At 47.4% G+C, this 24,194-nt stretch overlaps 1 protein-coding gene across 4 annotated transcripts in view; it reads right to left on the minus strand.

Moving 5' to 3' along the window:
• ENPP6 (ectonucleotide pyrophosphatase/phosphodiesterase 6) overlaps positions 1–24,194 on the minus strand; it is a 153,892-nt gene that overhangs the window by 62,098 nt on the left and 67,600 nt on the right. The window contains exon 1 of one of the 4 annotated variants that reach the window (XR_006655789.3): positions 17,297–17,754. The exons of 2 other annotated variants lie outside the window; for them this stretch is intronic. Coding sequence is in view for 1 of the 2 variants with exons in the window: in XM_024562834.4 (XP_024418602.1) it covers positions 17,297–17,537 (241 nt within the window). In the remaining variant the exon portion in view is untranslated. Of the gene's footprint in view, positions 1–17,296; positions 17,755–24,194 lie in introns of those variants that run through there. One more of the 4 variants, XM_024562834.4, reaches the window with a different exon arrangement.

Genomic DNA, 24,194 nt, shown 5'->3' on the forward strand with positions numbered 1-24,194 from the left:
CCACCATGCCGCCCGAGGGAGCTGTCATTTCTGAGAACTTTTCCAGACTCTCCATTATAAATGGCTTAAACTCCCAAACCTAAGATCTCTTGGGAATATGAAAGTTGTTTTAAACCACCAGAGCCCGGGATGACTCACCAATTTGGAATTCAGTGAAAAAGCAAACCACAATAATTTTAAGTTGGGTGTCTACTTGCCTCTTAAAATAGTTGAGAGAGTTTGCAAAATATTTAATTATACCTATTTCTGCTTTGTATTCTTAAATCCTGGGTTGGGTGTGGATGGGCTCTGGGGAGAAGAGGCAGAGAGAATCGGAGAGCTTTGTTGGAGGTGACCACTGCCACTTCCGTTTGGGCTCTTCATTTGCTGGGGGACTAGATGCGTGCCCCTGGACAGACGGGCAGCAGGAGCCAACGCCCTGTCGGTCAGGAGTGGGGGTGGCATCAGAAGAGAACAGCTTAAAAAGGAACTGGCTGAGTATTTAGGATACAGCAGTTTATGAGTAACTTTAAAACAAACACAAGCAGGCATTTATTGAGTTCCGAAGTGTCAGGGAGCATGGGACAGCTGAGTGGGAGGCAGGGCCTGGGGCCATGCCTTCTGTGGGACCACCATGCCCTCCCAGGCCCCCAGAACCAAGGGCAATCAGGAGCGCCCAGTCCAGAGCTGCGTCTCGGTGTCCGGGGCCAGTACCCCAGATGTGGCTTATCACAAGAGGCCTGTCTAAACCATTCCTCGCAACTGTGCAGTCTTGGCCATTGGAAATGAGTAGCTGAGTGTCTGAGGTTGAATCCTCTCTTGTATACTCAACCCCAGAAGCGCTTATTGTCTGCATTGTCCATTGAGACTCACAAAGGAGGGATTAAAGCAGAGCTGGTTGCCCCTGAGCTGGCTCAGTCTGGAGGAAGCCTGGAAAGGCAGAGACACTCGCCCCGCCGTGTCTGCAGGCGTGGGCACATGCCGGGTGTATAAGGCAACTGCCACCTCGCTGTCTGGCAGGGAGGCAGTGGGGTGGCTGCACTGGGAGCGTTGCCCTTCCCTGAGAGCCGGAGAGGAGAGGCAGCCTGAGGCCACAGGAGACGCACAGCATTCTGTCCTCACACTCTGCTGTCTGTGGGCTCCGTGACCTTGAAGAGCACGGTACTGTGTCCCAGCCTGGGTTTCCTCGTGTGTACTATGGGGATGGCCGTGCCTGCCCCACAGAGTTCTGTGAGGATGGACTGTATTCGGAAGTGCCTGGCACTGAACACAGCCAACATGTAGACATGTGAATTCTTCCACACTTGGGAAATGCGCAGGCTGCTCCCTGCTCGACTGAGTCTGGCTGCTCATCACGAAGGGAGACAACAGGAGTTCTGTGGAGACGCAGCCACCCCCTGGCTGCTCAGATTCTGACTCGACCAACCAGAGGCCGTGCAGTGACAATGCTGAGTGACACATGGTGGGCAGTTCTGTGTGGTCCTGACTTACTCACTTCCTGGCTAGGTGACCTCAGGCCAGCTGCTTACCCTCTCTAGGCTTAAAGTCTCTCATTTGTAAAAATGCCCTTCCATAACTGCCAAAGTCATTATAAAAGTCAATCAAAGGTATCAAGATTAGAGAATGGAAGAAGTAGCTGTCTTTATATGCCGGAATTGTGGTCTTGTGTATCTTATATCAGGGAATCCTAAGGCATTCACAAAATACTATTACAATTAATGAGCAAGTTCGGCAAGGCAGACGGATGCAAGATGAACACCCAAAAACCAACTGTGTTTTTATACGCTGCAAAAATGAAATTAAGAAAAGAATTCCATTCACAATAACATCAGAAAGAATGAAGTGCTTAGAAATATTTAACAAAAGAAGTGCAAGACTCATGCGCCGAAAACCATCAAGCCTTGCTGAGAAATTTTAACCTGACGAGACGGGACAATGTGCCAAGTTTACGGGTCAGGAGACAGTATTGTTAAAGGGGCAGTGCCTCCCAAATTGTTCTGTAGATTAGACACAGTTCCTGCCAAAATCCTAGCTGTGTGTTTTGTTTTGTTTTCAGAAGTTGACAAGCTCATCATAAAATGCATTTGGAAATAGAAGGGACTCAAAAGAGCCAAAACAATCTTTAAAAAAAAGTACCAAGTGGAAAGAATTACTCATCCCAATTTCCAACTCCCTACAGAGCTAAGTGGTCAAGACAGTGTGGTCCTGGCATCTGGGCGGCGTGTGGACTTCAGCTGAGGCCCAGGAATAAACTGACATTTATGGCCAGTTGATTTTCAATGTAAGTGTCAAGAAAATTCAGTGGGAAAGGAATGCTCTTTCCAACAAATGGTGCTGGGACAATTAATTGCCTCACGTTATACGCAAAAAAATTAACTCAAAATGGATGCAAACCCAAATGTAAGAGCTAGAAGTATAAAACTCTTAGAAGAAAATACAGGAGTGAATCTTCATGACGTCGAGTTAGGCAGTTACTTCCTAGATGTGATGCCAGAAGTACAATGACAAAAGAAAAACTAGACAGATAGGACTTCAACATTAAATACTCCTGTACTTCGAGATACTTCCTCAAGCAAGTAAAAAGACAACCACCACCTGGGAGAAAAATATTTGCAACTTATACGTTCCCTAGTGCATAATGTCCCACACAGAGTCTGGTACATAAATGTTCACAGTAGCATTACTCACAAGAGCCAAACAGTGGAAACAATACAAATGTTTATCAGCTGGTGAATGGATCAGCGAAATGTGGTCTATTCATGCAACGGAATACTTCTTGCCAACGAAAGCAGTGAGGACCTGATACAACACGGAAGAACCCCAAAAGCATTACACTAAGTGAAAGAAGCCAGACACACTAGAACACGGGTTCTGTGGTTCCATTCACACGAAATGCAATGGCAAGTCCCTAGAGAAGGAAAGCGGGTCGGGGCTGGGGGTGGGAATGGTGAGCAACCACGGGGCCAAGGCTTCTTTTGGGTGATAGGAATGTCCTAAAGTGAGATTGTGGTGATAGTTGTGCCTCTCCGTAAATACACTAAAGATCATTGGATTGCCTGTGGTCCTTGGTTACAGCAGCCCCGACCGAAACAGGGACTAAATCAGTGCTCGGTTACAGTGCCTGCTTAGGCAGCTGGCGACGAGCAAGTTCCACTGGGTCCCGGAACACCTTTGGATTTAAGCTTTTGCATAGATGAATGCTGTTGGTCAAAAGGGGACACGACAGGACAGCCCTCTCACATACCTGTCTCTCATCTGTCCAGGTGTGCCTCCAATAAGTGACCACAGTTCCTCATTTCTCATGTACCTTTAAAGAGATGCTTTCCCTCCAACCGGCAAAAGCCCTCGGCTGGGCCCTGATACCCCTGAGCGGCAGTGTTCCTGCTGCCTGCTGTTTCCTGCCTCCTGTGGAGCCCAGCTGTACGAGGAGGGGCGGGGGGCGGGGGAGGGGACACGCTGCCTCCACACCAGAGCATTTCTGACCAGGGACTGGGGGGTCATGGGTGAAAATTTTTAAATATCAGACCACTTACACATAGTATATGGCCTGACTTCTGGGAGCATCCCAGGCTAGGTGACATGGTGGCATTTTCCAGGGGCTGCTGGAGCAAGAGCAAGGATTCCAGTGACTTCTCTGAGGTGCTGTCCTGTCCTGAGATGGACTTGCCTCTCACATGCCCCCCGCCCCCGGGGTGGGCTTCTGGGGGCAAGTCTTACAGGCCAGGGTGGACCCTGGGGGCCCACCTCCTTCACGAGACAGAACCCTGGAGCCCAGGGGGGAATGCCTGTGACTGGGGAGGGGCTTTCACAGGCTTTCATTGTTCTGGGCTGAGGAGCAGGGGTTGGAGGGGGTGGGCAGCATGTTCTAGGCTGGGCCTGTGGTCTGCTAGTGAGGGAGCGAAAGCTCAATATTTGAGGTTTTCTCCCAAACACCAATGTTTGTTTAAGGCTTTTGCCTTCAGCCATTAGAGCAGAATGTTTCCTCAAATCTACCTGAGAAAGCCAAAGTCTTTACGTGCAGCCGTTTCTCAGGAAGCACCAGACGTGCCGCAGAGTGGGCGGCCTGCGTTACTTGCTTCATGTGCATAATGTGGAAGAGCCCCCTAGAAAAACCCTGGGGGTGTCCTGCCCCCTCCATCCACAGATGCAGGACCTCCATGCTGCCTCCACCCTGCCCGCGGGCCGAGCCCTTGTCAGGGGCCATCAGCATCCAGTGACACTAACCACAGACCACGTTTTCCAAGTGTGTAAAAGAGGTCCAAGTCGACCACAACAGGGAAGCCATGCGGGTGGTCATGGAGAGCCCCTTCTGATCACCCTTTCCCTGTGTGGCCCTTCAGAATCTCCTTGGACCTCAGCACTACATTCCCAGTCTGAGAACAGAGCACCTAGAACGTTCCCAACAGGCAGCCGGCACTCGCGTGGTAGACAGCTAACGCCGCTATCCCAGGCTGCCTTGGCCCAGGCCACTCATTTTAAAGCAGTGAGAGCTCAGGACCAGGACAGTGACGTGGCTTGTCCAGCGTCCCAGGGGGTCGTGGTGGAACCCTGCCTGCCTGCCTGCCCTGGTCCACCAGTGCTTTCCAACCTGCTGCGCATCAGCCGTTCTGGCGGGACAACCTGGGTGAACAGGCAAGGCCACTCAGACCCGAGGTGACGGGGCAGAGGACTGGCCTGCTGACACACCTGGAGCATTCACGGCCCACAGCCCACAGGTCGTGTGCCCTGTGTGCATTCTCGCAGCCACCCCACTTGGCCTCCCGCGTCAGGCCTGGCAACCCCCGGAGTGTGCGCTCATAGGGCAGGTGCCTGGGGGGGGGTTACATCACCCAGGTGAGGCAGATCCACAGTATCCCTGAGCAAAAGTCTGTTTGTGACGTTGGCCTGGCAGCCCTTTGTCCCCGGAGCCTGTCCACACGTGGTTCCAAGGCCTTTCTGCCAGACCCTGTCTCCTCACCGTGGAAAGGTCTGGAGATAGGAGGAGGTCACGATCAAGTACTACATCCAACAGGAGCCAAATGCTCCACACAGGACCCAGGGAAGCCCCAGACCTGCCTCAGGTCCCCGCCTGGGCGACCGCAGACAATGGCCCTATTCACGGAAGGGGACTATGAAACTTGAGTAGGTGTTGTTTAAAGTGTCTCTGAAATAAATGTTAACATGCTGACTCAGGCCCCTCTGAATTAATTTTAAATGTCCTTTAACCCATTTGTGGCATAGCACGCATGATGAAGCGGGTCCCAGGAGCAGCAGGGTCCAACCAAACTCCCAGAAGCCTTGGCAGGAGGCAGAGGGCCCTATCATCCATCAACAGTGGGGGGAGGGGCAGGGGCGGGGTGGTGGGGGGAGAGATCAGCCACGGCTCACAGACCACAGTGGCTCCGTGTGGGTGAACCTTCTTAAAAAGGGGCTTGCTGTAATGATAATCAAAAGCTTTCGCCACCTTCCGCAGCTTCGCCCAGCACCCTAACCCTTCCCTTCTTTGGGAGTGGGTTTCCAGCCGCTGAATGCCACATAACAAGATCTCCCTCTCAGCGCCGTGGAAAGCCAAGAGAAACATGCTTTTTAAAAAGTGGCACTTCAGTGCAGAGAGGTCTGTTGATGGGAGCTGAAATAATGTCGTGCCGAGAGGGATTATTTTTGCAAGTTCCTGGAACACACTATTTTCTCAGGGCAGGAGGCTGTTTGTGCCCTTCGAGGCTTCTGCGGCCCCATGCCTCGCCAACCCTGCCTGCATCTCTAGACAGCTTAGTCAGGACCCTGTAGATAGAATGTCATTTTAAGTAGAAATGTGGAAAGATGCTGTTAGGTGTCCCTAGGAAGAAAGTGACAAAATTTAAACAAAAGGCCACGTAGACGCGAAGACAGACTGAATCGTGCTTCCGTGAGAAATGTCCTCCATTGGCCATGTGGCAAGCAGAGAGACAAGAAGGTCATGGTCTGGGGTCCACTGGGACCCTCAGAAGCAATTTGTCTCTTTTACCCCTGTGGTTGGTTAATCTACATGTTTCTGGAACTCTCCTTTAAGACATTGTGTCTGACCCTGTAATGTTCCAACTCCAGGTGGATATCTGACTCTGACACGAAATGTATTCTAATGGAAATGTACCTTCCCAGATAAACAGCCCTCCAAACTTGCTCATTCCTGCTCATGGGAGCCCCAGGCTTCTGAATAGCTCCTGGCCTTGGAATCGATTCAGGGTCTCCTCCTTTTCATTCTCCTATGTGTGGGGTGCATAGCCTCAGCAGCAGGTTCTTCCAGCTGCTATGCTCTTCAAAGTCAGACTTCCCTACAGCCCACAGGAAAGGACAGACGCTCAGGAGTTCCCAGTGGAAAAGGAAAGAAGGAGTCTGTTGGGGTATCTGCGAATTAGCTTTTAAAGCCTTCCATCAACTGAATGTCGTTTTGTTTTTTTTTAACAAATGCATCCGTCTCTCACTCTCCCACACGCACGTGGGCAGTGAATGGTTTTAGCACACCTTCCCTTGTCTCGTGAACGCTTCTCTGCCTTGGCTTCCATTGCATCCCTCATGTCATCAGTCTTTATAGGTTTTTGGGTTTTTTTCCTAAGATCTGGCCCACAAATCATCTCTTACAAAAAAACCCTCTCCACTCATCCTTCAGTATTCAGTTCTAGATCCACCTTCTCTGTACCACTCACGTCCATGACGAGCCACCACTTTCTTCTAAAATGCCCCGAGCACCCACTCAGTGTCTGTGATGTTAAAGCAAGATTCCTGCACCCACCGTGGGGGACACTATGCGCCCCTGACTTACTGGCATCAAGTTAACAACAGGACTGCTTTGGCCAGTGAAGCGGGTGTGGATGTGACTTGGGACACTTCCAAGCAGAAGTTTTACGCATTATCACATTGTTTGGCCATTTCCTGTTTTCCTTCTGCCTTGTCAGCAGCGTATCTCATTTGGAAGTTGCTTTATCAGCCTGGGTCTCAACATGAAGAGGAAATGGGGCAGATTGAGAAGTAAACCTTAGTTGTTATAAGCCCTGATATAGCTTGTTCCTGCAACATGAGTCAGCGTAAACTTACTGATAAAGTGTGGGGTATTTGTAGTTTTTAGAATGCTGGCTTTACACAAAGTGTCTCATTCTGGCTTCACAACAAGCCCAGTGGTTGTTTATTTTCTCCACCGTACTGACAAATAACATTAAAACTCAAAAGAACGTGTTTGTTTCCATTCTGAAAGTCAAAAAGCAACAGAATAGATGAAATTAGGTCTTCTGCAGTGAAGCCATAGCTCTTTTCACGGCACCATATGTTGTGGCTCAAAGCATGTTCCCCAAAAAGATATGTTGAAGTTCTGTCCCTTTGTGTCTGTGAGTGTGACCTTATTTAGAAACAGGGTCTTCACAGGTGTAATCAAGTTAACACGAGGCCATTAGGATGGGCCCTCATTCAATATGGCTGGTGTAAGGACACCACATAAGACACACACAAAGACACACAGGGAGAATGCTGAGTGACAAAGAAGGAGACAGAGACGGAAGTGATGCAATGATACAGCTTCAGACCAAGGAATCCCCAGGACCGCTGGCCGCACAAGAAGCTGAGAGAATGCCGCGGAACAGGTTCTCCCCAGGAGCCCTCACAGCGAACGTGGCCCTGCCGACACCTTGATTTCAGATGACCGGCCTCCAGAACCATGAAGGAATCCTGTCTGCTGGTCTAACACAGCCCCCCAGCTTGTGGTCACTTGCTACAGCATCCCTAGGAAATCAACACACCCTTACTACCTCAGTTTCAGAGCAGAAACCATTAGAGAGAAAGCTCAGTCCGTAGGGTGGGGGATGGAACTGGGCTGTCTAGGAAAACCTTCATTCTTCTGTCAGCAGCCTAGTCACCACGTGGTCTTATTTGTTTCTGAGAGCCGTCATAAACACGGATGCCCACAGACTCGGTGACTTAAACAACAGGAATCTATTGTTCACGATCCTGGGGGCTAGAAGTCCAGCATCAAGGTGTCATCAGGGTTGGTCTTCCCTAAAGCCTCTCTCTTTGGCTTACAGGTGGCTCTCTCCTCCCTGTGTCTTCCCTCTATGCCCAGTGCCCTGGCCTCCCCTTCTTACAAGGACATCAGCCATTGAATTAGGGCCCACCCTGATGACCCCATTTTGATCTAATTACCTTTTGAACAATCTTATCTCCAAATACGGTCATGTTCTAAGACATTAGGGATTGGGACTTCAACTTATGATTTGCTGGGGTGGGGGGCACAATTCAGCCCACAACACCATGTTTGCAAAAGTCTAAGAAACCCCTCACGTGGTCTGTGTTCACAGCCCATTCACCTGAGCAATCTGGGAACACAAGGGAGGCCCTGCTAGCCTTTCAAATAGCCAGACTCATCTCTGGTCCAAAAGCCAGGACCGCACACAGCTGGGTCTTTGCTGTTATCTCGCAGTTGTTTGTGTGGTTCTGAACCATCTTCCACGTTCATGCTTTGCTGTGCCCTTGGCTTTCTTGGCTTCAGCGCTCTGGGCTAGAATTAGGCTCTGTCTCAGGCCGTGCTGGCGACTAGTGTTCTGGTTAAATTCCCAACACTCCAGGCCTTTGATCCCTTACTTGGCACAGCCCCCTCCTCATGGTGATTCTCCTTCCAACTTCTTGCTGCCTCCAACTTTATTGTCAAAATTTGAAACCAAATTGATAGACATGTTTTGAAATAGAGAAGATTACTAGACATAAAAGGTAACCAGTTCACCTAAATGACTGTTAATTGTTTAAATAAAACAAAGCATGATTGCGGGGGCTTCTGGTCAAGATGGTGGTGTAGGCAGACATGGCTCGTCTCTTCACACAACCGCATCAAAATTACAACTAAAATCTAGAACAACCATCACTCAGAACCATCAGAAATTGAGCTGAATGGAAGTCTGACACCTCAGAATTTAAAAAACCATTTCCATCAATACTAGTAGAAGAGATGCAGATGTGGAATGGGGTGGTCGCTCACCCACATGTGGAGGATAAAAATTCAGGAGCGATATCTCAGGAGTGAGGAATCCCAGCCCCACACCAGGCCACCTACCCCATGGTTCCTGTGCCAGGAAGATAAATCCCCACAAATTCTGGCTGCAAAAACCAGTGGGGATTGAGTCAGTGGAGAAACTGCTGGAGCCCCAAGCAGTTCCTCTTAAAGAATCCACACACAGACTCACCTACTCAGACTCACTTCCTCTGAGCTCCAGCGCTTGGGTAGCAGCTTGAAGAGCACCAGTGGCACACTGGGAGAGGTCCCTTTTCTGAGCCCTCCCCACACAGAGCCACAGAGCCAGCAGGCTGGTGCCATATCTGAGACTCCATTGACCTGGCTAACACTGTTTGCCCAGCCCTGGAGATCTCCAGAGACTCCGCCCCACCCAATTTATGGGCCCACCCTAGCTGCTTTTTCATTTGAATAGTGAGTCTTGCCTCTTGCTTTGAAACTTCCTAAATCCTATCAAACAAGCAACAGTTGGCCTCACTGAGCTCCAGGCCAGGCACTAGCAGCAGCCAGATTAGTTTCACAGCTTGACTTTGCCTGGGAATCTCTAAACCCAGCACAATTAGCAACCTTCTCAGATTCCTTCACAGCTCAGGAAGGGCAGACCTGGACAAAACACAGGTGGGGTCTGACCTTGGCCTGCACCACCCAGGAAACCCCTGGGCCAACACACCCAGTGGATAGCAACAGACCACTTCGAAGCACCCCCACCCTGCTGCTGCACAGCTGATTCTCCACGGAAGGTGGAGGTTGGTGGTAAGTGGTCACAGCCAATCCTTGCAGCTGAGTGGCCTGGGTAAATCCCTCCCATTGACCTGCCAACAGCAATTAAAGCTCAACTACAAGGGGAGGGTGCACTCAGCACACATGAAGGGTGCACCTTGAGTGACAGGGGAGGCTGTGCCACTGGACCCTACAGGACACCTACTACATGAGGTCACACTACCAAGACACAGAGTCAAGGTGGCTCTACCCAATACACAGAAACAAACACGGGGAGGCTGCCAAAATGAGGACACAAAGAAACATGGCCAAAATGAAGGAACAGATCAAAACTCCAGAAAAAGAGATAAATGAAATGGAGATAAGCAATCTACCAGACACAGAGTTCAAAACACCGTTTATAAGGATGCTCAAGGAACTCAGTGAGGACCACAGCAGCATAAAAAAGATCCAATCAGAAATGAAGGATTCACTGTTGAAATAAAGAACAATTTACAGGGAAACAATAGTAGAGTAGATGAAGCTGAGAAGTCAATGATTTGAAACATAAGGAAGCAAAAATAATGAATCAGAACAACAAGAAGAAAAAAAGAATCCAAAAAAATGAGGGTAGTATAAGTAGCCTCTGGGACAAGTTCAAGTGGCCCAATATTTGCATCATAGAAGGCGCCCAAAGGAAAAGAGAAAGAGCAAGAAATTGGAAATCTATTTTAAAAAATAATGAAAGAAAACTTCCCTAATTTGGTGAAGGAAATAGACATGCACGTCCAGAAAGCACAGAGTCCCAATCGAGTCGGATCCAAGAGGCCCCTCCAAGACACATCATAATTAAACTGTCAAGGATTAAAGATAAAGAGAGAATCTTACGAGAAGCAAGAAAAAAGCAGAGTTACCTACAGGGGAGTTCCCATAAGACTGTCAGCTGATTTCTCAAAAGAAACTTTGCAGGCTAGAAGGGATTGGCAAAAAGTATTCAAAGTGATGAAAAGCAAGAACCTACATCCAAGATTCTCACTCTATCCAGCAAAGCTATCATTTAGAATTGAAGGGCAGATAAAGTGCTTCCCAGACAAGGTAAAGCTGAAGGTTCATTGGCACCAAGCCATTATTACATAAAATGTTAAAGGGACCTATTTAAGAAAAACAAGAAGATCAAAACTATGAACATTAAAATGACAACAAACCCATAACTATCAACAACTGAATCTAAAAAATATAAACAAAACCAAAGCAAACTAAGTGAACAACGAGAACAGGAACAGAATCGTAGGTATGGCGATCATTTGGAGGGTTATCAGCTGGGAGGAGGAAGAGGGAGAATGGGGAAAATTGTGCAGGGATTAAGAAGCATAATTGGTAGGAACAAAATAGACAGGGGGATACTAAGAATAATAGAACAAAAGTAGAAGCCAAAGAACTCACATGCACAACCCATGGACATGAACTAACAACTGCATGAACTAAGTGGGGGTGGAGGGGTGTTGCTGGAGGGAAGTGGGGTACTGGGTAAAGGGGGCAAAGGGAAAAAACTGGGACAAATGTAACAGCATAATGAAAATACAAACTAAAGCCAAAACAAAAACCCAAAGCATAATTTCATTTTTTTCTTTATTAGTTTAGGAGTATCTAAAGTCAAAATAATCATCGACTTTCCTGAAACTCTGAATGTTTTAGTCACTATAGTGCTTCTTCAGTATAATACATTCTATTCAAAGAGGACAGAATAATCAAGTTGGTGCTAAGATGGAAAATCAGGAGTGTGAGAAAGACAATGACAGAGTGGCGTAAGCCCCTTTAGTTTGGCTGGCTAGGAAGGCGCTCCCATGACAGCAACTTTGGGGGCAGATTGAGAAAATCAGTGGAGCAAACCTGGAGTCTTTCTGGGGGGAAATCAGTCCAGCCAGAAGGAAGAGCAAGTTCCAGTGTCCTGAGGGGGCCACATGGCTGGAACAGGTGAGGAAGCCAGGGGAACGATGTCAGAAAGGGGCAAGCTGAGCACGTGGGACCAGTTCTGGAAGGACTTTAGATTTTACCTGGAGTGAAAGCAGCATCTGCTGGAGGGTCTGAGCAGACGAGTGGCGTGATGAGACGCATGTTTTAAAAGGAGGACTCCAGTTCGCACGTGGAGACAGACTGCAGGCCAGGGACATGGAGGGAACAGCAGCTCTTAGGAAGCTCTGGGCAGTAGAGGGTGCCAGGGATGAGAAGTGGAGGCTTTGTGATTTGTCTCGAAAGTACAGCCAACTCAAAGAAAGGGAGGTGAGGAAGATGAGGAGGACGCAACGGGAGGGACCAAGGAGTAGCCGGTGGAATGAGAGGAACCCAACGCTGAGCAACCTGAGCCCAGCGCTGATCCCGGGCACAGAAATCCAAGCTTGGGGACTGAGCCTGGCCCACGGAGCAGGACACTGGTGGAGACAAGAGCATGACTGGATGTTGTACAAGAGACGGTGGGAGGGGGCGAAGAGGGAAGCCCTGTGTGTATGGAAGGGCGAGGAAGCTGACGTGCTGGGGAGAAGGCCCTCATGCAAGGGCTAATCTTGGGATGAAGGGCAGAGGGAGCCCATGCTGCCCCTGCTGTGGGTGTGTGGGGGTCTGCCGGCAGCCCCCACGGGAAACCCGAGGTCTCCAGAAGGCTGAGGATGTGGGCTCTTTTCAAAACCCAATTTCTCAGTACTTTCTGCATTGATATCCTTTGGTCTGAGTGACAGCCGGTTTTAATTGAAACCAGCTGTTTTCTTAAAGGCTGGGGAAAGCACACCTTCCCCTGCAATCTTACTCCAGAATGCTGGGTCTGGGAAGAATTGGCTTCACATGTAATTTCTAAGAGTGCCGTGGGGAACGCATCAGCACAAATATTAATTCTAAGCAGTTAATATGCTTGGTTTTGCTTTGATTCTGGTAAAGGGTTAATAAAGCACCTTTATTCGAGCTCTTGCTGACTCCTGGACTGGCCTTGGGGAGACCCCTGGGTCCAAGGTCACAACGTCCTGGACACTCTAGGACTTAGGTCAGGGCCCTGCTGGCTGAGAACTGAGTCTATGACCTCTGCTCTCCAATCTCAGCCCTGCTACCAACATTCTTCGGTGTCTGGGGAGAAGCATCCCACCTCCCTGCACTTCATTCACTAGTTTCTAAATGTTCAAATGATAATAACATACTGCATAGCAAATTCATGCCTGTGGGTGTTCGCCTCTGGGTAGATTATATCCGGTGAAGATTAGACTGGCGTCCCTGCTACTCGGGACATTCTGGGCCACTTTCCCCAAATGCTTAATCAGACTGCCCAGCAATAGATGAAGGGGTAGAGAAGATGCGATGTTCCCCACCCCCCGCCCCCACACACACAATGGAACATTACTTGGCCATAAAAAGAATGCTATTTGAGACAACATGGATGGACCTAGAGGGTACATGCTAAATGAAATAAGTCAGCAGAGAAAGACCATACGAGTTCACTTATATGAGAACTTTAACAAACAAACAAACAAAGAACAAACAAAACAAAACAGAAACAGACTCATAGATACAGGGAACAAACTGATGGTTGCCAGAGGGGAAGGGGGAGGTGGGTGGCAAAGGGGGAGGTGGGTGGTATAAGGGGAAGGGGAATAAGAGGTACAAACTTTTGTTAAAAAAAAATAAGCCACAGGGTGTAGTACACACAGCACAGGGAATACAGTCAATAATATCATAGGGGCTTTGCACGGTGGTAGATCATTGGCAGACTTATTGTTGCAATCACTTCGTAAGGTATATAAATGCATAATCACTATGTTGTCCACCTGAAACTAATACAATACTGTGTTAGCTATACTTTAATAAAAAGAGGAAGTGTTTGAGAATTACAAACAAACGCTGCCATTGACCTTGGCAAAACTCTGTTGTCACGCTGCTTGAAAGCACACCCAGTGTTCTCTCTTACCCTTGATCTGGATTGAACAAACCACTGTTTCTCTTCCCTGGGTTCATGTTAAACTTTACTTCAGTCGAGTGTGGATTTAATTCACAAAGAGAGTAACCTCACAAGAAGACCCACAGTGAGATTCAGACAGGAAGCATCCCAGTAACAGTTACCCTGTGGTTGTATTTTAACTAAAGTGAAGTTGAACCACACAGGGCTCTTCAGAAAGAGCTTGCGCATGAAGTAAGATATGATGATGAACGCCAGGCTTGTGGCTGTTCACCCTCCTTCTTCGTAATGCTTTCGTGCAACTGTAGCTGGGAGCAGTTTCTCCTCTCCTCTCATCTTCCCCAGCGTGTTAGAAAACTACCCATTGGTCTCTGGGTGTTAGTTTGCTAGTGTGGCCACAATGAAGGGCCACAGACAGGGGGCCAAGCAACAGAAAGTTCTGTCTCGCATTTCTGGAGGTTGGAAGCCCAAGATCAAAGCGTTGGCGGGTTCAGTTTCTGGTGAGAACTGTCCCTTTGGCTTGCAGATGGCCACCTTCTCATGGTGTCCTTGTGTGGCCATTTCTCTCCCCTTCTTTAAAGACATTGGTCATACTGGAGTAGCACTCCATGCTGATGAGCCCTAATTTTGACTTAAAAAACCTCTTTTAAAAGCCATATCTTTAAATATAATTACTTTCTGAGGTCTTGGGGTTGGGACTTCCACACACGAATTTTGGAGGGACACATTTCTGCCCTTGTCATTCATTTTAGAATCTTAGTAGGTATTTGATGTGTCTCCTGTCCTGGCCTTGAATGTAGGCTCCCTGGGTGAAAGGCCCTGTTTTAAGATCCTCTGTGTCCCCAGGAATCATTTGTTTGATGGATCTTCCTGATTACCTGGAATTTTTGTTCGCCTGTGCCCTGATGCAAATGTATTTTGAAGGAGAAAATAAACTCCGCCACTGTGGCTTCACACCAACAACTGGGCCAGATGATCTCCAAGGTGATTTCTAGATGATTTCCTTACAACTCTAGCGATTGTTCATTTCCCATCACGATGCATGGGGCTTCCCACAAAATTCTCCTCCTTAGGAGTTTCAGACATGTGCTTATTGCTTAGATGCAGGCCACCCAAGAGGTTGCCACCTCTTTCTCTAACTTTTTCTAATTCCCTCTGCATTGCTTATTTTCACGTCTGCATCTGGCAGCACCCGAGATCCTGGCCTGATTAGAACTGGGGACCAAGGAAACTAAGGCAGGAAAGTGATTTGTCCCAAGTCTTCCCACATCATTTGGACCCTGCGGTAACTCAGCCAAGGTCTTCTAGGCCCAAGGCCAGGGTTCTTTCCAATAACCTATGTTTCCTCATTACACAAAGTGAACACCAGGGTTTTAGGGCTTATGGGCAACAATTCACATAATGAAGTGAGATCATAGTCCCCCCTATGAATTCTGAGAGACCCTAAAACAGCCTCCCTTTCAGCACCAAAGGATGCACGTGTACATAAAAATGCCATAAAATTGCAGGGCAAAGTACCAGAAGGTACCAAAAGGATCCAGCACGATTCTTTGTTAGTTCATAAAATGCTCAAGTGCTCAAACCATGTGTCTAATTCCCAATGGTTATATTCTTCCTCACATTTAAAAAAGGAGACTTTTTCAATATAGGGTGGAAAAATAAGCACAGATATTGGGGAAAATAGTCTAAATGCAGCGTCGGGTCCGTGCCAGCACAGCAGAGGTGCTACCAGCTTCGCGGCCGGCACCTCCCAGCCTTCACTCCATCAGTAGGGGCAAGACAAATCATACCCAATGTCATGTGCACATGAACGTGAGCCTTGCTAGACACATCCTGTGTTGATATTGCTTCTATAAACAGGGAAAAGATGACTTAAATATCAAGCCATCTTTCAAATCAGATTATACGTAAAAATATGCAGGCGTAACACATAGCTTCTGCGGGCTGAACTCATTCTGAGAGTTCAGGTGAGGTCTTTGTCCGACACGCCTGGGCGCTGTGCTGTCCCCGCACAGAAAGGACAAGTGAGAACAGCCATTCCAGAACAGAGGGCATGTCTCCCTGACAGAGTCTCGCTGCCAATGATTCCTTGTGCCCATCTCGGGAATGTGGCCCTGGCCAACAAAAGACCGTGTCACTGGCTTGGTCCCTCTGTGGCGATTGTAATGGTCCCTTTTGACTCCCCGGAGTCTGACTTTCTGAAACGGATTTTGTTCGTTTTCCCCTGAGATGGGGAAACTGCACGTGGCAGCTGCTGAATCAGTCGGGTCTGCCAGTGAGGCTCTGAGAGACGACTGGAGTGGGGCGGTCTGCGTGCGCGAGACTCCCCGGATGCGACTGAAGTTGGGCTGGGACATACAATCACATCTATGTGTGGCCCAGCAGCCAGCAAACTGCTTCCCTGCAAGGGGGGAAGCGTGCCAAGGCAGGACCAGGGGTCCTTTGTTCATCCTCTGTATCCCGGAGATGCTGGTTGTTTGGCTGGTGGGGGAATTTCTAACAATCAACAAACGCATTGTTTGCTGAGGCACAGACTGATTTCTTTCCTCTCCATGCCTTCATTTCTAGTTCTCCAAAGTATCTTCCCCTTCAATTTTATGACGTTTTTATGTACACATGTATAGAGTAGGCATACCTAAAGTCAGAGACATCGATTGTCTTCCCAGACTCCTAGGGCGTTGCCATTCTGTGGAGTTCCATAACGGGATGCAAGAGTTTGCATCCCCTTCCTGTTAACATCACTGATGGATTTGTCCCTGTTCTCGAGGCCACGGCAAAGCTCAGCATAAGCAGCAAAATAACAGTGCATTCCTGACACCACCCCGGGACAGTTTGCTAAATTCTTCCTGAGAGTGCCTTGCTGGCCCTCACAAAGGTCACTGAAAAACCAGCTGGAAGCCAGGAATCCCACTGTGTGAGCAGAAAGTCCGTTCTGTGGCTCAGACAGAAGATCAAGTTCATGGACACACTTTGGCACTCTGGCAATCCCAGATGAAGGTCATCTTTGGGCAAAATCCAGCTTTCTCAAACCCAGGCATGGTCTGGGTTAGCGGGCATTTTTGTTCTGTTTTGTTTTTTTAAACCGATGCTAGAAGTTAAAAATGGGACTCTCAACCACACAGTCATTTCTTTCTTCGTGTTATGTTACCTGATCCAAACAGGCAAAAGAAGGGGCAAGGGCCAAGGCCAAGTAGTACTTCAAGGTTTGGCTGACGAATTTCCTCCAAGTAATCCAGGAACCCACGTGTAACTTGCATAGCCTAGCACATCGATAAACAAGCCAAAGTGCCTCCAGGATGACAGACGACTGCAGAGCAAGGGGACCGAAGGAATGTGGTGCAGACACAGAAAGACCCGTTGACTTGCTAAACTTGAACTTAGAAAACAATAGGGTGAGCTAGAATTTTGATTTGTAAAACAAATAACCCCCTTTAAAAGCTAAAAACTAATCATGTAGCTCTCTGTTCTCCACACTGAGACTCCAACACAACTTTTGGAGAACAATACAACCATGAAAAAAAATCTTGGCCGAGAACACAAACTTCCTGCCTGTCTCTGGTGTCCTGAAGGACTAGGGAAACCTGAACATTTAAATTAGCCTCTGATACCAGGCGCTGATGGCTCCCTGTTGGACTCCGGCACCCTCCCCCCCACCCAGAAGACAGCGGGGTACTCACCAGTCATGAGAGTGTAGTAATTGGGGTAAGAGAGACTGGGGAAGTCTGGGGTCAAGTAATCCACTTTGACTCCCCTGCTCACAATCTCTTTGAACCCAGGCAAGGACTCCAGGGCCTCGTCACTGATATAGTCGGAGCGAAAACCATCCAGCAGAAACACCAGGAGCTTCCGTCGGGCCGAGGCTGGCTGGACCAGCCCAAGGGCGAGGCCCAGAAGGAGGGCCCCAAGCTTCACAGCCATGCTGCCAAGAACCTGCCCGAGCCGGTTGGCACAGCTGTCCCCTTACAAAGACTGAGGATGGAGAATCTGTAGCTCTTCTCTCTTCTAGGGGCTGGATCTTGACTGCTGGCCTTCCTGAGCCAAGTTCACATTCAGAATTTAAAGATACAGCACCTCTTTTTAAAAAAACATCTCTGCTCACCCTTTGCTGGAAAATCAGGAGACCCACTCCTTCAGAGGACCTGGGTCCCCAGACAGCCCGGAATCAACACCAGGGGTGAAAGTGCAACCTTATTTATTATCTTGGGTGAATGTTCCAGAAATACAGGCACCCACAGAGAGGGGGAACTTCAGAAGATGACAGGGGTCAACACTAACTTTGCAGTTGGGCTCACCCAAGGGAGGAGCCAAGGAAAAGGGCAATCTTTCAAATGCTGTTATCCCACGTCTTCGCTCAAATTAAACTCTGGCTGACTTTCACTGATGATTCCGGAACGCTAACCTCTCAGCTCAGGATATAAACGAGAGACAATAAAATCCAGTGGGCAGTCACAAACAAAGTGTTTGTCTCTCTCCCCGCCACTTAATTGTCACAGGCAGCTCTAAACAAGATTTATTGCTTTATTTTTCCAGTTGCTGGTGTCCAAAACCGTCTGTGGGAGGGGGTGGTTCTCAGCAGAGCTGTAGAGACAGAGAAAGTTCCAGGGAGAGACAACAGGGGTCGTTACAGGCAGCCTGTTCTCAGGCAGCATTGCCCCAGGCAGGCGATAAGATGGCTGGAGGATGAGTGTTTACAAAGGAAAAGCAGAGCTGGAAAGTTGTGGGGCTTCGGGCTTCGGGCTTTGGCACCAGATGGACCTGCGGGAGAGGGAGTAGGAGGCTGAGGGGGACGCCAGTGGAGTCAGCAAGGCACAGGTGGGTGAGGAGGCCGAGCACCGAGTCCCAATTCTCGAGGCTCCCTACAGCGGGTCTTTCATTTGGCAGAAATTAAAAAGGCTTATAAAATGCTCATGACCCCTCGCCAGCGCTGCACAAGTGCCATCTATGGTTAGCGTCAGAGCCTGTGGAGACCTGCACGTCTCGGGGCAAAGCTTCACAGGGACCCACGGCAGTCGGAGGACGCCAGCCCCCGACCGCGGACAGTTCTAAAATGCCCCTCCCCCTGCCCCGTGCCTGTGCCTTCTCTTCTCCCGTTCTCTGTATCTAGAGTCCAGCCCTTGCAGAAGATCGCAGGTCACTTTCTAAATTGTGCTATAAAAAATACAGCCAAGTGACCATCCCATCTCAGTGGACTGACCCGAGAATCAGACTTCATTGTCTAAGGCAAATACTGCTTTTTACAATTAAAAAATAGGAAAAAGAGCTTATTCTTCATGGTTGTTAGTTTGAAAACACAATGTAATTCCTGTTTCTTTGAGTTGCAGGGTATTGCTGTTATTCTAAACAGAAAAAAATAAACAGGGTGGAAGAGGAAGAGAGAGAGGCGGGAGGGAGAAGAGGGGGAGGCTCTGAGGGCCGAGGGGCCGCCTGCCAGCACCACACATGCTGGAAAAGGGTTTCCTCCAGGAGAGAGTGCGGGGCCAAGGAGGCTGCAGACAAATGTGCTCAGTCAGGTCCTGAGCAGTCGAAGTTTCTGGACTGCGAAGACACTAGGGCCACGTGATCTGCTCTGCGGGTGGCCCGGGGGCTCACTAGGGAGAGGCTAAGGACTCCAGGCTTGAAGATGAATATAAAAGGGGCATCGCTTTCCTCTGCGGCTAGCTGGGGGTACAACCGAAGATACAACTCCCTGACATCTTACCCAGGGGTGGAGGTGGGCAGCCCTTCACCACCTCACTCTCATCGGTGTGTCCACAGATGGCCAAGGTTCCCAGGGCCCCACAGATAATGCTGTGACGTCATGGGCAGAGGCATTGCTGATGTGCCCTCTATTGGTTTATGATGATCCTTTATCACTTTAGAATAATGTTCAGACAGTTTCTCTAAAGTTTGGGGTCAAAATTACTGTAAATAAACATCTTCATCGTACACGCCAACATATGAAGAAAGAAAGAAACATATGAGATGGAATTTAAACCAAAGAAATCCCAGCATTGCCTAGTCAGACCCCTGGTCTTGTACACCGTGACCTAGAAAAGGCTGGAAATAAGAGCTGAACAGCAGCTATGAGGAAAGGCACTCGGTTGGAAAATGTGGTTGGTATTAGGTGTCCAAAGTCTGTGGTCCAAGTTTTCTGGTGTCCTCCACTGGGGATGGGTCTCAGCACCTACTATGTAAAGTGCTTCTTGCCACTTGTTTTTCAAGGGTTGGCAAGGCTACAAGGTCATTGCCCGTGGGGGTTTAACCTAGATAACTAAGAAAACGGAGAAATTTCCTTTAGACCTGGGAACCACCTTTGCCCTGGAAGCCACTCCAGGTCTTGCTAGGGACACGCATGAGTTCTCAGGAATGTGCTGCCCGGTCCGGCAGCACCCTGGGGCCTGGCCTCCGTGGACAGAGGGAAGGAAGGGTCCTAGGAGAGAGAAGACACGATTGCAGAGCCTGGAACTCTGGCATTATGCTACGTGTGATTCCGAGGAAGTTGCCTTTCCATGCTTCAGTTTTCACCTCTGAAAAGTGACAGATGCTTTAAGGTCCTTTCCAGCTATAGAATCGATAAGATTCAAAAGTTGTGACCCGAGTCAGCCCGCGTTGGCCAGCATCAACCCTCACTGGTCCTGTTGAGCCATCTCGGTTTTGTCAGCCATGTTGGCCCTGTCAGCCCCCACCAACACTTCCCTTTCCTAGAAAGCAGCAGTTTTAGCTCAGCTCCTCAGAGTTCTTGCCCCAACCCCTGACCAAGGCAAGTGTCCCATCGGCCCCCTCTCTGCTAAGGCATTGGAATTAGAGTTTTAATACATTTTAAAGGACTGAAACCCTACAGAATATGTTCTAGATCCAGGAAAATATTCTTCTAAAATTAAGATGACGTAAAGACATTTTCAGAAAAATGAAAGCTGAGAGAATTGGTCACCAACATACTTGTACTACAAGACGTATTAAAGAATGTCCTTCAGGTTGAAGGGAAATTACTACAAAATAAAAATTAACATCAACAGGAAGAGGAAAAGTTATCAGAAATGGTAAGTGTGTACGTAAATATAAAAGACTATATTTTCTTCTCTTAATGTCTTTTAAAAATAATAGTTTATAGTAAAAATAGTAATACTATGATGGCATCTATAATTTATAACATATGAAGAATTAAAAGATAAAAAACTAACTTAAAATACAGGGGTAGGATGTTTAAATGGAATTAAATTCTTGTGACATTTTTCTTTCATTTACAAAATGGGAAGAATCAAGTGTAAAGAATAAAGTGTAAAGTAATCAAATATTAATTTTAAGTAGATTATCATAAAGAAACACATGGTAATGCCACGAGCAACCACTAAAAAACATCAAAAGAGGCATAGCTAAAAAGTCAATAGAAAAGTAAGCTATATCAATATGATAAAGGCCATACCTGACAAGCCCACAGCTGCCACAATACTCGGCGGTGAAAAGGTAGCGTCTCTCCACTGAGACCAGGACGCGCACTCTCACCACGCCCGCACACCACAGTGCTGGTTTCCTACCCAGAGTAAATAGGGGAAAAAGGCATCCAAATCGGAAAGGAAACGTTCGATTTCCTCTATTTGCAGATGACATGATCCTATAGAGTTACAAAATCCTAAAGATTTGAAATGAGTTTTTGGAAAGCTTTTAGAATGAATAACAAGTGAATTCAGTAAAATTACACGAAAAAATTAACATACAAAAACCAGTTGTATTTATATACACTAAAAATGAATTATCTGAAAAGGAAATAAATAAAACAATCTCATTTACAATACCATCAAAAATAATCAAATATTTAGGAATAATTTAGCTAAAGAGGTGAAAGATCTGTAGACTGAAAATTATAAGACACTGATAAAAGAAATTGAAGGAGACACAAATACGTGGAAAGATAGTCCAATGTCATAGATTAGAAGAATTAATATTGTTAAAAGGCCCATACTACCCAAAGCCATCTGTAGATTCAGTTCAGTCCTTATCAAAATTCCAGTGACATTTTCAAAGAAATAAAATAAATCCAACATTCATATGAACTGTAAAAGACCCTGCCAAAGCAATCCTGGGGGGAAAAAAAAAAAGAACAAAGCTGGAGGCATTACACTTCCTGATTTCAAATGTTATTCCAAAGCTGTAGTAACCAAAACAATATGGTATTAGCACAAACCAAAATGTAGAACAGAGGACCTAAATTAGGAGCCCACACAAATTAAATCAACTAGTATTTAACAAGGGAGCCAAGAATACTCAAAGGGGAAAGGATAGTCTTTTTAATTAATGGTGTTGGGGAACCAGATAACCACATGGAGAAGAATGAAATTGGACCCCTGTCTTACACCACTCACAACAATTAGCTTGGAATGGATTAAAGACTTAAATTTAAGACTCAAAAACATAAAACTCCAGGAAAAAAACAAAGCTCCTTGACATTGGTCTTGGTGATGATTTTTTTTTTGGATAGGACACCAAAAGCACAAACAACAAAAATAAACAAGGGGACTAAGTCAAACTAAAAAGCTTCTGCACAGCAAAAGTAACAGTCAACAAAATGAAAAGGCAGCCCGCAGCATGGGAGAGAATATTTGCAAATCGTCTATCTGATGTGAGATTGATGTCCCAGATATAGGAGGAACTCAACAACTCAATAACAAAAAAATAATATCATTAAAAATATGGCAAAGGACTTGAACAGGCATTTTTTTCAGAGAAGATATACACATGGCCAGCAGGGGATTCACTGGACATGTGGGTGGTAAGAAAGAGGGAGGGACCTTGCGTGGTCCCCGGGGTTCTGGCTTAGATGGTGGAGGGACACCATGTGTCAAGGTCTGTACTAGAGGAGAATTGTCATCTTTAAGCAGTTGCCTCATCATAAAATCAAAAGGAAAAAAAAAGGCAAAATCACCGAATTCAAATCATGGTCCAAGGTAACACAGGAACTTTATCTTCAAGCTAGAACTAGAGATGCGACCCCAGCCCACCCACCAAGAAGGAGCATCTCTGAGTCCTGGCTCAAACACAGTTGTAAAAATGACCTGCTGTTCCCTCTTCACGGCTTTGCGGGATAAACAGAAATCATCACGTATGCAGGCGCATGTAAGGTGGATTATGTCGTAATTATGCAAGAGTAGAATGTAAAACTCATTGAAAACCGACTGCCTGAGATGGCCTCACAGGGCTCCGTGAGCCGGGCTCAGAGATTCCCTCTCCGAGAACTGGCGCTTGGCTCGCTGTCAGAGACGTGCAGAAGCCGAAGCCACAGAGACCGAAACCGCAAACAGGCAGAGGCATCAGGGTGGTAGAGAGGAGTCCGTGGAGAGAGAGAAGCAGAGGTCTAGGCGGGGGGTTGTTTTCCCCCCAGGGAGAGAAAGCTGGAGCAGCCCGCCATCCTTCTGCCCTGCACCCTTTGCTGGCTCCACGTCCAGTCTACAGTGTCCCTTTAGTGAACCCCCTTTTTCATAAGGGGGCTGAGTCTTTGCAAGGTCTCCCTGCTGGGTGTCAGAAAACACTCTCCAGTCTCATCCCCTGAGAAATTTTGCACTGTGCTAATCACATGTGTGCCAGACTGGTTCAGGTGGAGACAGAAGTGGCCCAGGTCACCGGGAACACACTCTCTAGACCTTCGCTCATCCAGTCAGGAAAGTTTGGTGTTGGCTTGGCCCCCGCTTTCCTCTGACTGCTAGAGGCCGACCCAAAATGCCAGTTATTGGGAGCCCATTCTCTGGAGAGATCCATGGACTTAAGCAATCTGCAAACATAAGTGTGTTATTACAGAGACAGTTTATCTTATTGAAAATAATGACTATATTTTAACACCAAAGGATGCCATTCTGCCGAATTTGAGCAGCACTTTCTGATTTTATGTTATAAATGAGCTAGGTAGACCTGCCGCCGAGGCTCCGTGCTCCATTCAGTGTGTGCTGCTTGCTACTTTTAGGTTTAATTTTAAATTTGGCTGTACATGCGTGGTAAACAAAACCTGTAAACAGCTTGATGGGGATGTCACTTCTAGGAATGTGATGAACTAAATCCCCAAGACTGGCCTGCTGGCTGCAAACAACTAAAATATCTAGCGATTTCCTTAATATACTTATAAAATACATCAATAATTTCTCAAGAAAGAAAATAATCACTAGAGCCCCAAACAAGAAGCCACACTGGTCAGAGCACTGAAGTCCACTGTCACCGTGAGCCATTGCAAGCCCATCAGTTTGGAAGGCTGCTTGTTCCAGTTTCATTGCTGACCAGAAATAAGAGGCAGATCCTAGGCAGACAGAGATGAGGAGTGAGGAGTGAGGAGTCTACAAGAATCACGGAGATAGGACCCTAAATAATTGGGGTAAGACCATCACTTAAAAAAAGACCCCCACCTGTGGTGAGTTTGAGCCCCATCTACATTCTCACTTAGCCCAAGCACACGTGGAATATCTATGTAAAATGGACCATAAAGTACTAAACAAACTTCCAGATCTGGTACCAAAGCACCCATATTCTCTGGCCACACTCGAATTAAATTTTAAGTCAACAGTAAAAAGATAACTTTTTAATAGTCTTCTAATGATAACTTTCTGGATCATGTAT

This window comes from Desmodus rotundus, chromosome 13 (assembly GCF_022682495.2).
Source record: "Desmodus rotundus isolate HL8 chromosome 13, HLdesRot8A.1, whole genome shotgun sequence".
Taxonomy (NCBI): Eukaryota; Metazoa; Chordata; class Mammalia; order Chiroptera; family Phyllostomidae; genus Desmodus; species Desmodus rotundus.